General features: G+C 37.8%; 1 protein-coding gene across 2 annotated transcripts in view; it reads left to right on the top strand.

Moving 5' to 3' along the window:
- The window catches only part of LRP6 (LDL receptor related protein 6), a 130031-nt gene extending 116941 nt beyond the window's left edge, over positions 1-13090 (top strand). For both annotated transcript variants that reach the window (XM_040647399.2, XM_015290906.4), the window contains exons 20-23: positions 1480-1710; positions 2925-3061; positions 4702-4799; positions 6926-13090. In XM_040647399.2, the coding sequence (XP_040503333.1) occupies positions 1480-1710; positions 2925-3061; positions 4702-4799; positions 6926-7217 (758 nt within the window). In that variant the 3' untranslated portion in view covers positions 7218-13090. The remainder of the gene's footprint in view (positions 1-1479; positions 1711-2924; positions 3062-4701; positions 4800-6925) is intronic.
- The last annotated feature ends 524 nt before the right edge of the window (positions 13091-13614 follow it).

Below are 13614 nucleotides of genomic sequence, written 5' to 3'. Positions count from 1 at the left end.
TTACAATAATGACTTTGTATGCTGAGAAAGTGCAGTATTAAAGATCTTTTTCTATCAGTGTGAGGCTTTTATATAAAACTGTTTTGCTTCATTGTTTTCTCATACAGAGATTAGTAGCAGGTGCTTTTAGAATCAGATCAGCACTCTGTTTAGAGAATAAGCCTTCTAAAATTGCCTTTGCATCTTGAAGAAAATATAATTTTGAGCTTGATTTATGATTTATAACATGATTATATCTTGAAATCTCAAGGATTCTGCAAGAAAAACACTGCCTCTAAAATTCCAACTTGCAAGTTCATTTTTACCGTTGGTGTTTTGAAAGAAATTGTAAATAGAGGACATCTTTTCTTGTGTCAGAGATCTATATATTACAGGAGACACATGACTTGAAAATGCAAAGCCTTGATCTTAAGAAGGAGTAGTAAGAGATGTGCTATCATGGTAGAAAGTTATTAGCAACTTTCTCACAGACCTATGTAATTATCTTTTTTATGGTTCAGATATTTTTTGTTTTCATGATATAAAATTAAACTCCCTGGAGTAAGGTTGCAGTGGTCACTATCCTTCTTCCAGTATGATCAGAAGTCTGTTTACTAATCTCTGTGGACTGTGACAGGATGGTTAAAATGTGGAATTGTTTTTTTAGGGGAAGGAAATATGTAGAAGAAAATACTTTCTATAATGGTTAAGATGTAAAATACCAGCTAGAACAGAAATATTAATTTAAGTCTGCTTTTCTTGTCAAATTCATTAAGCATAGGCAGGAAGTTGTCGTTTATTCCCATAAATGTCACTGGTTAGAACTGATATTGTAGGGAAAGCTGATCATTAGCTGTTGAATAATTACTTTGGATACAGATTCCTTACAAAGTAGCACTTCTAAAGCTGATGAGAAGATGTATCTGTAACCTTTAGTGTGGGACAGATGTAGAGTGGGTTAGGTAATTCAATAAATAGCAGCAAACCCAAAATTCATTACTGACGCATCATCTCTACTCCCCGGTATAAGTGAATGTTATGCAGTTCAGAACAGAGAGTGCCAAGCTGTTAAGCAGACTGACAACCTAGGTGTTGTGTGACAAGGTAAAGCACAAGTAGTTGTCACTGTTAATGGTAGCACAGTACAATCTGAAGTCCTGGCTGCAGGTCTTGTTCACCTAGCTCAAATCATAGCCCTCTCTGTCAGTAGGTAGCAAGTTCAGGACCTGGTTCACAAGCCCCTCTACACATGGGTGCATCCTGGCATCTGATTCTAAAACCTCTGCACATGTGGAACTATTTGTGTGCACAGGTGGCTCTACTGGCTTCCTGGAGTCTTCAAACAGACCTGTTCCAGTGCATGTTCCTAACATACATTCATTTGAAAGCTGATATCTGCTTATGGAAGTGGAGGCTGTTGAATGATATTGTGAAAACTGATGTTGATATACGAAGCTGCTGGATTAGCTTCTGCAGTATAATTTTACTTTTTCCTTCTAGACACGACAGAGGAGCCTGCGCCACAGCCCAACAACACAATAGGCTCCATCATTGGTGTAATCCTCACACTTTTTGTGGTCGGAGCAATGTATTTCATCTGCCAGAGGGTGCTGTGCCCACGCATGAAAGGAGATGGAGAGACAATGACCAATGATTATGTGGTACATGGACCAGCCTCTGTACCTCTTGGTTATGTGCCTCACCCAAGCTCTTTGTCAGGGTCTCTTCCTGGTGAGTAAACAGCGTGTTCCTTGTTTTGCTCTTTGGCCTCACATAGTTAGAGCTGAGGATACTGTTCATGTATGCACAGGAGACATTGGTTCCAGAAGCATAATTCTTCACGTCTCTAAGAGACAGGACAGTTGAGGATTGTTGCTGTCTATTGCAATAAATTTCTATTTTTTCCATGCCACACACAAGCATTCAGACTCTTAGCAGAACCATAAGTTCAAATAAGTATATCATGGGAATTCTCTTTTTTGCTGCAAAAGAAGCCTCTTTTTACGGAATTATAGCACTGGCAAGGTGTCATGACAGATCATGGTAAAGTTACATGGAGATATATTCGTAAGACTTTGTTTAAAGATTGTATAATTATTAGATTTGTAGACTAGATCTTTATACTTATGAAACTTCTTGTAAAGTCAGAAATGACCATAATAACTGGTTTCAACTTATTTCATTATTTGATAATGAAGTTTCTGATACCAATTCACATGCGTGATGTTACTGCTGATTAAAAAATGAGGTTTGCCTGCAACATTACACTTCATATGTATGCATTTCTTTTGTATGTATTGATTAAATATGAACTGTAACTTGTGGCTCTGGATCCAGTGGGTTGCAGTTAGGACATATGTGTTTTTGAGGCTAGTACAGGGTTACAAAAATTCACCAAATTTCTTTACTTTCTGTAGTAACCTGCTTTAATGGTAGAGTCTTTAAGAAGAATTTGCATTATTTCAAGCACAATTGCATACCTGTCTGTTTACCGCTTGGACTCTCTGCCAGCATGATTCAGTCCAGCAGCAAAATCTTACTTACCTGTGTATAAATGAAAGAACAAACCCTCTCTTCTCCTGCACGAATTTCAGTTGCTCGGTTGTCGTGGTTGGAGTTAGTTTCGTGTTTTATTCCAAGACATAGAAATAATGCCTGAATGCCTGTTCTCTCAAGTCTTTTACAGCTGTTCAAGTGAAAGGAATCTGGTTCTCTTCATGCAGCTTTAGTGCAGCTGAGTGCCAGATCCTGCAGTTCAGTTTATCCCCTGACAGTCTTCATTCTATTTCTCAGTCGAGAATTTGCTCTTAATACTGAAAAGATTAGTTTTGCTTTTAGGAGTTGCACTGATACCGCTGTTATCCTCACAGCTTTTTTTCTGTAATCTTTCTTTTCTCTATTTGCCTTGAAGAACTGAATATTGACATACGTTTGCTCTTCTTTAGGGATGTCTCGAGGAAAATCTGTGATCAGCTCCCTCAGCATTATGGGAGGGAGCAGTGGGCCACCCTATGACAGGGCCCATGTCACTGGAGCATCTTCCAGTAGTTCTTCAAGTACGAAAGGCACTTACTTTCCTCCAGTAAGTTATTCTGTTATTCATAGACCTTTACTAACTTACAGAGAGGTTCCTTTGTTGACAGATTCATGTTTTGTTTTACCGTTGTAGACTAAAAGATTTGTTTGAATATGGAGTGAGTGATTTTGGAAGGAAAGAGAAGGGAGCAGAGGTTGTCTCTTTCTAAAACAATTTTATACTAATTTTTAATGTTTTATAGAGATTTACTGCCAGAAAAAAAAATGGTGTTAGATTGAATGTCAGGAGAGATGAAAAAATCAGAGTAAATGTTGAGCAACTCTGGCAGAGTGATCTCCATTACACTCTGCCAAGTGCCTCTGGAGAAAATGCCAAAGTTGGAGTCTCTACAGACTCTTGAATTAATTAAAATGAAGTTTTCTCTCACGTTCCAAAGCAAACAAGTGTCTTTCAACTCCGTAACATTCCTATAGACACAGAACAGAAAAGTACTCTATTAGATGCTATATGAAAGTTGTTACCAGCTTTAGAGTGTTCACTATCTACTTAATTTTAACATCTGGTGGTTGTTCTAGCAATTTTATGTGAAATCCACAAGGCACTACTGTATGTTAGAGTTACATGCTTGGTCAGTGGAGATTGAAATCTTCAACTGTCTGTTATGCAGTTCTGAAAATCAACTCATCTTTTTACAACTTGAAATTAACCAAAATTCTGTTTATGCAGTAAGAGTATGACAGTGTAGGGAACAAATGCCTGCCTTGGTCAGCAAACTACGAGTATTCTGAAACAGCATAGTACTTAAAGGCCTACAAGCTAGCAAGGGTAGTCATCTGCTGGCTTGCCTAGGGCAGTGATATCACTAGTGACTATGTAGTACTGAACAGCTAGTTTAAACTTTCCTTTTCAGCACTGGATATGTCAAAATACGCAGCAGTCAACAGCAGTCAGCATTTTTGAGAATAGCTTAGTATCTTCTATGGGAATGATAACAAGCAGGATTTCCAGGATCTGTTAAAGAACTGGGGCATAAACAAAAGAAAAATCCTCTTTGCTGGGAGGGACTATGAATATAGTTCTTCAACTAAGAATACTAAAAAGAAAGTTTTTAACACTGATGTTTTCTTGATTCACATTCTGTCTTGGTTTCAGCTCGTAGAGAATTATTCTCTTTGGAGTGTCTGGTACTATGCTATGTTGGTTCTAGGAGAAAAACAACATTGTAGCACACTGGTGTTTATAGCTGCTGCTAAGCAGTGTTTTATAGAGCCAAGGCAATTTGCAGCAAAGAGTCCAAGGAGCTGGGAGGGAACAGAATTAGGACAGCTGATTTAAACTGTCCAAAGGGATATTCCATACCATATGACATCATGCAGAAGGAGTTTCAAAGGGAGTGGGAGTTCATCTCTCTCTCTTTCTCTGCTCGGGGGGATAGCTGGACAGTGGTCAGTGGGTGGAGAGCAATTACTTATCACTTGTTATATACATTTATAAATATTTATAGTCATAACTATTATTGTTTTCCTTTTCTCTATCTTAGTAAATAGTTTTATCTCAACCCTCAAGTTCTACTTTGTTTTTTGGATTCTCTCCCTCATCCCACTGGGAAGGAGGGGGACCAACCAGGTTAAACCACAACAGCATTCATATCTTAACTGCAACTTTTTTTCTTAATTTTTCCTTAGATTTTGAACCCACCACCATCACCAGCTACTGAACGTTCACATTATACAATGGAATTCGGTTATTCTTCAAACAGCCCATCCACTCATAGATCTTACAGGTAATTATTATTACAATAGCATCTGTCAGGATCAAAGCAGCTAGTGTAGAAATGTGGAATAAAGACAGACCCTGCTCCATAAGAATTGTAATCAAAGGCATTAATGCTACGAGTGCTAAAACAGATGCTTAAATTGTTTCACATGTATCATGTCACTGCAGCATGTGTTTAAGTGCAGCATCATTTGAGGTTAATCATAGAGTGACTGGGTTAGTGGTACATCTCTTGAGTATATTTGCTTTAGGGGGAATAACAGCACTAATTCTTGTCACCATATTAGTTAAATGCTGACTTGGTATCATGATAACTTACAGCCAAAAATATGTACACTGGAATGAACCCTGCTATAAATAATAACCCTGTTATAAATAATTTGTTATGTAATTATTTTAAAAATGATAGTCAAACACACAAAGGAGGAAAGTTGGCAATATAAAGGCTAGTATTTCACAAGTAAGATTATATTAATGGCCTAGATAAATCACAAGAATATATCAAATTAGATTTTAATATTAATATCTGAACGAGGTTGCTAACCTCTTGCTTATTTTCTCTAATATTTGAAACATGAAAGCTTTATCTTCATTTTTTTTTAACACATCCTTCTCACCTTCCTTTAGAGTTCATTATCATTTTATAACTAATCACAAAAAAAAAAAAATAAAATAAAATAAAGGGAAGAAACCTACTACCCGAGAGTGTAAAGATTCCCCTCTCGAATCACTAGTAGATCTAGTTAATGGGAATTGAGATTGTATTTGTGTCCTGAAAGAAATGCCTCCCTAGCAGAGAGCCTTTGGGGGCTTTTGTATAATGAGGTCTCTGGGGCTGAAGAGACATAAATACGACCTCTGTTGTGCAGAAGGTTTATTGTTGTGCAGAAGCTTTATGTGTATATAATGGTCCCTTGCAGACAGATGAAAAATCCTTTAAAATTATTTGTAATTTAATAATGACATAAAACCAAATTGTGGCACCAGCATGAATCCTGCTGGTGATTGGTTAGCTGGTGTGAATAGTGTATATTATACATATATTATAAATAGTGTAGAGATGTAGTGTAGACTTGAATGTTTTCAGAGTGCTCCCCACTCAAAAATAAACCCCAGTTTTGCCAATTCTGATCTTTCCTAATGATGTGACTTGAATACAGAGGAACTGCATCCTCACCTGTTACCAGCTATGGATTTTGATGCTGTCAATTGTAGTTACCAACCACCTCATCTTCCTAGTTTGTTTTCTTTTATATAACCATTGAGTGGCTTAGGTTGGAAGAAAACTTAAAGCCCATTTAATTCTGTGGGCAGGGTTGCCAACCGCTCAATCATGTTGTCCAGAGCCTCATCCAACCTGGCCTTGAATGCCTCCAGGTGTGAGGCATCCACACCTCTGGACAGCCTGTTCCCAGCCTCGTCACCCCATCAGTGTAGAATTTCCTCCTAATTTCCCCGCTTTTAGATAAAACCATTCCCCCTCGTCCTATCAGACCTTGTAAAATGTCAGATTCCACCTTGCTTATAAGCTCCTTTTTAAATACTGAAAGGCTGAAATGAGGTCTCCACAAGAAACAGAATACAGGTTTCTTTAAATGATCTTGGGTTCATTTTTAGAGATGTTTGATAGTAGCAGTGTTTGGGAATTCCCTCCCAGTTACTGCTCTGGCAGGTGATTCTCCTGAGCACTACAAAGGTGTCAGTTGATTTTTGGTCTCTCTCAACTTAGAAGTTAGTTCAAGTTGGGAATTATTCCATTTATGGATACTAGAATGTCTTCTCTAAGTTTGCAACACACTGTTTTTTCCCACAGCACCCTTCTTAGCAGCAATTTTTTCTACCTCAGCTTAGGAAACCTACTGTCTGTAGGTAATTAGTAACTGGTATTTTGGTATTTTGTTCACTGATTACTGTAATTTGACTGATGCTGTGCAAAGGTGGGCTTTCTCCAGGTGAGTTAACAAATCCACTGTTCCAGAGAGGTGTGTGATACTGTGGATCTGTGACAGGGAGATTGACCGCTGCATCTTTTCACCTTGACTTACTTGCCTCTCTCTTGTTCACGGATGCATCACCCAAAATGTTTAGTCTTTCTATATGCTGACACTTTTCCCAAAAATCTCCCTACCACAGCTACAGGCCTTACAGCTACCGCCACTTTGCACCTCCCACAACACCCTGTAGCACGGATGTCTGTGACAGTGACTATGCCCCAAGCCGAAGGGTCACGGCCACAATGGCCAAGGGCTACACCAGTGACTTGAACTATGACTCAGAGCCCGTCCCACCGCCTCCGACCCCACGCAGCCAGTACCTGTCAGCGGAGGAGAACTACGAGAGCTGCCCCCCTTCACCATACACAGAGCGGAGCTACTCTCACCACCTCTACCCACCACCACCGTCCCCCTGCACAGACTCCTCATGAGGGGCAGCCCCCCCTCCATTATCTGCCTCTGCCGTGGAAGTGTAAATACAAAGTGTTCTACCAGGGAGGGGGGAGTTCTTGGCAAGGGGTGAGGTAGAACAGTGTACAGTTAAATGTTATTCAGTTGGGTGGAGGAATACTGGACATATTTGTACAGAAGAAAAAAAGGATATTTATATATTTTCTTAAACAGCAACTGCTGCTTGTGCCATAAGAAAAATTTTTGTATAAAAGAACCCAGACATTTGTACAAAAAGTTTTTATTTTTGCAAATTGAACACAAAAACATGCCTTAATCCAGTGAAGTGACTGAGCACATAGCGAAATGGAAGGACCAGGTATGTGTCACTTGTCCAGAGAGGTGAGATGTGGGGTTTGTCAATACCAAAAATGTTTAAAGTAATTAATGATAAAGAAGTCCATCTCAGAGCAGCATACCATAGATACTTGGAAGTAGCCAAATAACCTCTATATTAGCTACAGAGGGCCAGCAACTAAGTTAAACTTGAAAATGCAGTCAGGACAGATAATAACCTTATACAAAGGGCTTTGTTTTCTACAGGAATACAGCAATCGTAGCAGTGAATCCAGAAGAATAATCACACACTTTTTTAAAAGAGTACCCCTCTGTTTTTCTTCAATACATTTACCAAACTTGAGCATTTTGAGCTCTCTCCTTGCTTCTGGAATTTCAATGATTTTTGTTGGGTATATTTTCAAGTCTGGTTTGTTAATACTCTTTAGCCTTTCTCATCTCTTCTACATCCTTTCTTCCCTCCCATGTCACTTTAAATCACATTATCCTTATTTAAAGTATTGCTAGAACTGGGCTGCTGTAAATTCTTTTTTTTTTTCCCCTCCTAATTAGCCTTGTCGTGCAATGAGTGTCATGCTATACATTACTTCATTAATTTTGCCAACATGAGGATTCTGTTTTGAACCAGGTCAGTGTGATTTTCACATGATTGACAAGGGTAATATGCACATACCTGAATGATTTTTAGTCCCTGAAGAAAGAAAAACTTATTTTGACCTAGTGCCCACAAAATGTCGAATATTTTTTTACCACATATAATAGAGACAGTGTATTTATAAACTATAAATTTAACCATGGATTGTTAGTTTTACTGTAAATGAATAATAATATATCCTTGCAGTACATTCAATGTATATTGATACCACAGTAAGCAAATCAGATATATATAATATATATATATTATTTTTTCCTAGTAAGGAAGCATTTAACTTTCAGTGGAGCAACTGTCCATAAGAAATAAATGTTTTGATCATTGGAAGGAGTTCCTTTGCTGTATTAACTGCTCATGATTTGTGTTAGGCAAAGCCAATTTTCTCAGTATGATTTTGACATACCTCCTCTTTTGTGTGGTGTGAGTTTAATGCTTTAGTATTAACCGCTGTGAGTATCAAATTAAGATATTCTTAACCAAACAATTTTTTATTCACATCTCTATTTTTGTATATTACCTTATTTAGCCCCTTCTCCCTTTAGCCTCACCATGGTGATTTTGAAAGGGATAGTATATAATCAAGTGAAAGCATTATTTGTGTAGGTTGAGGGACAACCTAGGATATTATGATTTCCTCTCTTACTCCAGTGCAGTGTTCTGAATTTGCTTTGACTGTAGCGGAGCTCACAGTATATCTGATTCTAGACGGCATTATGCATTTGTACCTTCTGTTGATGTTAAATCCGTGTTGAAGGTGCTGATGCCTTCAAAAGTTGGACCTCTGATTCTTTTCTCTCAAAACAAAGCTTTCTGCCTTGTGAGCCTTTTGGGCTTAGTATGGATGGAATGACCATTCAGAGGTCCTATTTGGCTTGTATTGTTCTCTGCTGTTTGTTTCCCATCCAGTTTCAACTTAGCAAAATAATCTAAAAATGTGGCATAGGCTTTGATTTATACTGTTGACACAATTAGTGACAAATAATTCTGCCACTCATCTTGGGTACCGGAGCTTTGTTTCGTTTCAGCTCCAAGAAAAACCATGCCATTGGGAATCCCAGCTGTAACAAAGAATCTTTCTCACAGTAAAAGATACCTGAGAAAACATTGAAAAAGCTGAATGGACTCCAGGCTACTACAATTGATCTCTGGATCTGGTGCGCTGAGAGTTTGCTCAGCTTCATTCTAGGTATCTGGAAATGGTGGTAGCTGTTCTTCAGGCTCTTCCTTGTTGTTGAAGAAGCTTGTTTGTGTTCTCCAGCAGGACTGATATGGAAGGTATTGTAAACTGCAAGGGAACTCGAAGACATTTATATGAAGGGGGGGAAGGCAGGTGTGCTGGGGTGGATCTTGAGGCTGGCATGCCGATGAGAATAGAACCTTCTCTGTTGTTTACATTTTGTCCTGTGCAGCATTCCATGTGGGGTTCACATGTGGAAACTTGCACTAATGAACTCAGAAGAATATTGCATTGTTATATCTCAGTCCAAGTGCTTGTACTGCGATGGCAATGGTCTCTTCTTGCAAAATACTCTTTTCGGCATGCCGATTTCTGTTTGAAAATCTCCCAAGGTAGTTAAGCTTAAGGAATGGTATCCTCTTTCTGGTGCAGTTGCACTGCTTTGCTGAAGCTTACTTTTTGAGGGAATTTCCTGGCAGTAAATTCATAAATGCGTTAATTATAACGAGGGTTAATTATGATGAAAGTTCTCTTCATGTGAACTGTGCTGCCTGAGTTCTCTGCTGGTTTTCATCCATACGTACTTCAGTTGAAATCAGTGGGGTCGATGTATAATTTAGTGTAGAATTTGATCAAGTCTACATCTCATCTTGTACATCAGATATTTTCAGTGATCTGTCTCTGGATGTGAAGAGCAGGAAAGTGGACAGACTATGTTTTTTCCACTGAAGATGAAAAGCATAGGGAGCAGACTTGCTTGTCTGGATTATCCAAAGAATTTCTTTAGTGGGAAACTGTGATCTGCCTTTGCATGTATGTGTATTTTTTCAGTAAATCTAGAGCAAAATTTAGAATGAATTGATGATCTGTGGAAATCCTCTTGGCTAGTTGTCCAAATTACAAAAGCATTGCTGCAGCTAATATATGCACCTGACTTAATCACAGTGCACAAACCATAGACTGCTTGAATACTGGAACTGAATGACCTCTCCATTCCTTTCTGCCACTGAGCCAGTCATGTCTGATACTCTTTCCTTCCCTCAATCACGATCATGTTTTCTTTTGCTTCTCAAATTGACTGAGATGTTAGGACTATAGATAATGCACACATGTCAATTTAGGATATAGCTGGGTAGGTATGTGGCATTGACATTTAAGAGATTGCACTGATATAAATGCAGACTATTCATAGTCCTTATGCTATGCAGAAATATCCTCATCTTACAACATGAAATGCATATAAATAGGGGTATTTAACGCAACTGTATTAAGTATGCAGTTTTTCCTCTGGACACCTGGAAAGTATTCGTAGCTGGCATGCTAAAACAGGAAAGGAACAGTCCTTTCTAGTTTAAAAATAATAGTAATAATAATAATGAACATTACTGTGTAAATTTTGATGAAAACTAACCTTTGCATGATCAGCAGGAGCTATACGTGTTTAAATTGCAATATAAATGAGATCTAATATTGCCTTTTAAAATTATGCCTGCCATATGATGCTGTGTGTCTTCCTAAGGAAAACTCATCATTTTTCCACTGGTTTCAGATACCAAGATATTTATTTGAAAAGAACTTAAATAGGGTAAACAGAACATGCAAATAACATGAAATGAAGAATGTTTTCCATGCATTCATGCAACTCATGTTTACATTAAATGGAATATTCACAGTAATGCAAAACATGCAAATGAGCCAGTTTATAATCAAAGGATTCATTTTGCTGTGAGTTGTAACTTTCAGTATTGTAAGTTCCTAACTACCATAACAATACCCTGTATACATGTACAAGTATGTATATATATGTATATATATATATATGCAGGTACACATATATTTGATAATGTGAGTTTACCCAAAGCTGATAATTTTCTCCTGTACATATTCTCACACCCACATTGGTACATTTGGCCTTGTTGCCTTTCAGAGTGCTAATGCTGGGTACTGTCATGCTGTCTCTTGTAAGGCAGACTTCTTTTGTCTAGGTTATAGGATAGACAGCAGACTATTTGCTACTTAAACCTGAATAATTAGTGCTCTGTCATGCAAGGCAGGAGAAGAAGCACTTTCTTTTTGCTGTTGCATTAATTCTGGCGTCCAGTTTGCAGATGAGTAAAAGCTCTTCTGATCTCTCTAAGTATATAAAAACTAATCTGTTGTAGTAACTATGAAGAAGAATTCACCCAAACTGCTTGACATGACAGGTGACACTATCCACTGCAAGTGAAGGAATATGCACGAGGTCCATTTGTTGCATTAATGCATTTTGTTGGTGTTCTGGTCTCTGGTTTGTGCATTGCTTCTCTATTTGTTATGTTTGAGACTCTGGAAATTGTTTGATTTGTGAGTCTTAATAACAGATTCATTCATTCTACTTTAAACCAGTTAAGTCTGTCTTAGGATAAAGAAAAGGCCATCTTCTTGAATATTGAGTATTTCCATGCTTTATTGCTTTGGAAATCTCCTTGAATTGATTACCACCATTCTAGAGGGAAATGCTTGAACTACAGAACTCCCTGGTCATGCATGCTGCTGAACCAAAGGACTTCTTCAAAATATCAGTAAAACATTATCAATCACTCTGTGCCTGACAGATTTGTCTTGAATGTGTTTGACACATAATATTTTTACGCACAGAATCTGCTTTGGAATGTGTACCGTGCATGTAGCAGATTGTTATTTACTCAACAAAAAATAGTTGGCTCATTGGGTGCACAAGTAATTTCAACATTGTTTTTGAGAAACTGCTTTCCTAGCCGTTTTATTTTAAGTTGTGATACGGTTATTGCTTGCAAATTAACCTTTAATGTAGTTGGCAGGTGACAAATGCACCTTGAAAACAAGTCAGGAATGACCTAACAGCTTGAAAATGGCTACAAAACAGAATCGTAGCATCATAGGAGCTGTAAGGGACCTTTGGAGATCATATAGTCCAACCCAAACATTTCATTTATTCGAAAACATTCAATTTCTTTCTGAAGGAAGTAAAATAAAAAGCCATAATGATCCAAATGAGAAATTTTCTTTCATTTTTAAAAAGGCAGGTCAGTGGTTGGTGGTAACCTGGTATTTATTTATAGGGACTGGGCAATCCACTCCAGAACAGTGCAAAGCAGAGTAAGAAAACTGTCCATATTAGAAATGTCCTAATAGCATGCAGGATTATTATGATGAAACTGTTGGAGAGCATTCATGTTCCCCTCTTTTCAGTGAACAAGGAGCATCTTTGAATTCCTGATTGAAATGGCTGTAGCCTTAAGCCAGGCAGTTGAGAGTCAGCCAGGGAAAATGAAAGTGTCTTTTGTAAAGGGGATACCACCAGGCTTAAGCTGAACTAGCCTTGTTTGCAAATGAAGGATCTGGTGCTGCTTTCAGACTTTTAATCTTGTTTTTGTTTTGTTTGTTCTTTTTTTTTTTTTTTTTTTTTTTTTTTGGTAAGCTTTAATCGCTGTTTGTCATTGTCTTAAAGCCAGCTGGTGTCTCTTGTTCATCAACTTTGGTAAGATGGTGCTTTGCAAGGATGTATTTATATTATAATGACCAACATTTGGTCAACCCTATTCACTCATTCACTAACTTTTTTTTTTTTTTTCTTTTTGTAAAATAAAGTGCTTTACTTATGAGGTGTATATAAACCTTGTACAAAAATCCTTTCCAATAATTACTATAAACTGAGTTGTAACAAATGAAATGTTGATTTTTATAATAAAACTAAGAGTGAAAAAAAAGGGGGGTACGCCTCATTTTATTTCAGCATCTGAAGGAGTGGTGACTAAAGGTGAAGTCCCATGAGTGTGTTTGCTCCACTCTTTTAAAAGCCAGAAGATGTTCAACTCCCTGGTGCTGTAGGCAGACTCCACAAACACAGATGCATTTGCATGAAATATGCAGTTGACTTCAAACAGTTCTATTCATTTCCATTATTCTGTATGACAGATTGATTCATTTTGAAGCTGAAAGTCTTCATTATTCATCACTTAAATTAGTTTATGAGATAGTACAAACTGGAGAAGTTTACCAAGGAGATCCTCATTGCCGAAGAGATACGTGACAGTTATTTTGTGGCTGCTGGTCTTTAAATCTGTATCTAAATGTTTGCAAGGAGAACTAGATTATTTTTCAGTGTAAAGCAAAACACCCAAATCACAGTCCCATCACTGTAATGTGTGATTGGGTAGGAAGCAGTTTTGAATGTCTAAGATCAGCATAGAAGTTCCTACTCCACTTCCAACCTCTAGTTGAGACCACAGTG

This window comes from Gallus gallus, chromosome 1 (genome assembly GCF_016699485.2).
Source record: "Gallus gallus isolate bGalGal1 chromosome 1, bGalGal1.mat.broiler.GRCg7b, whole genome shotgun sequence".
Lineage (NCBI taxonomy): Eukaryota > Metazoa > Chordata > Aves > Galliformes > Phasianidae > Gallus > Gallus gallus.
This window is presented reverse-complemented; position numbering and strand designations above follow the sequence as displayed.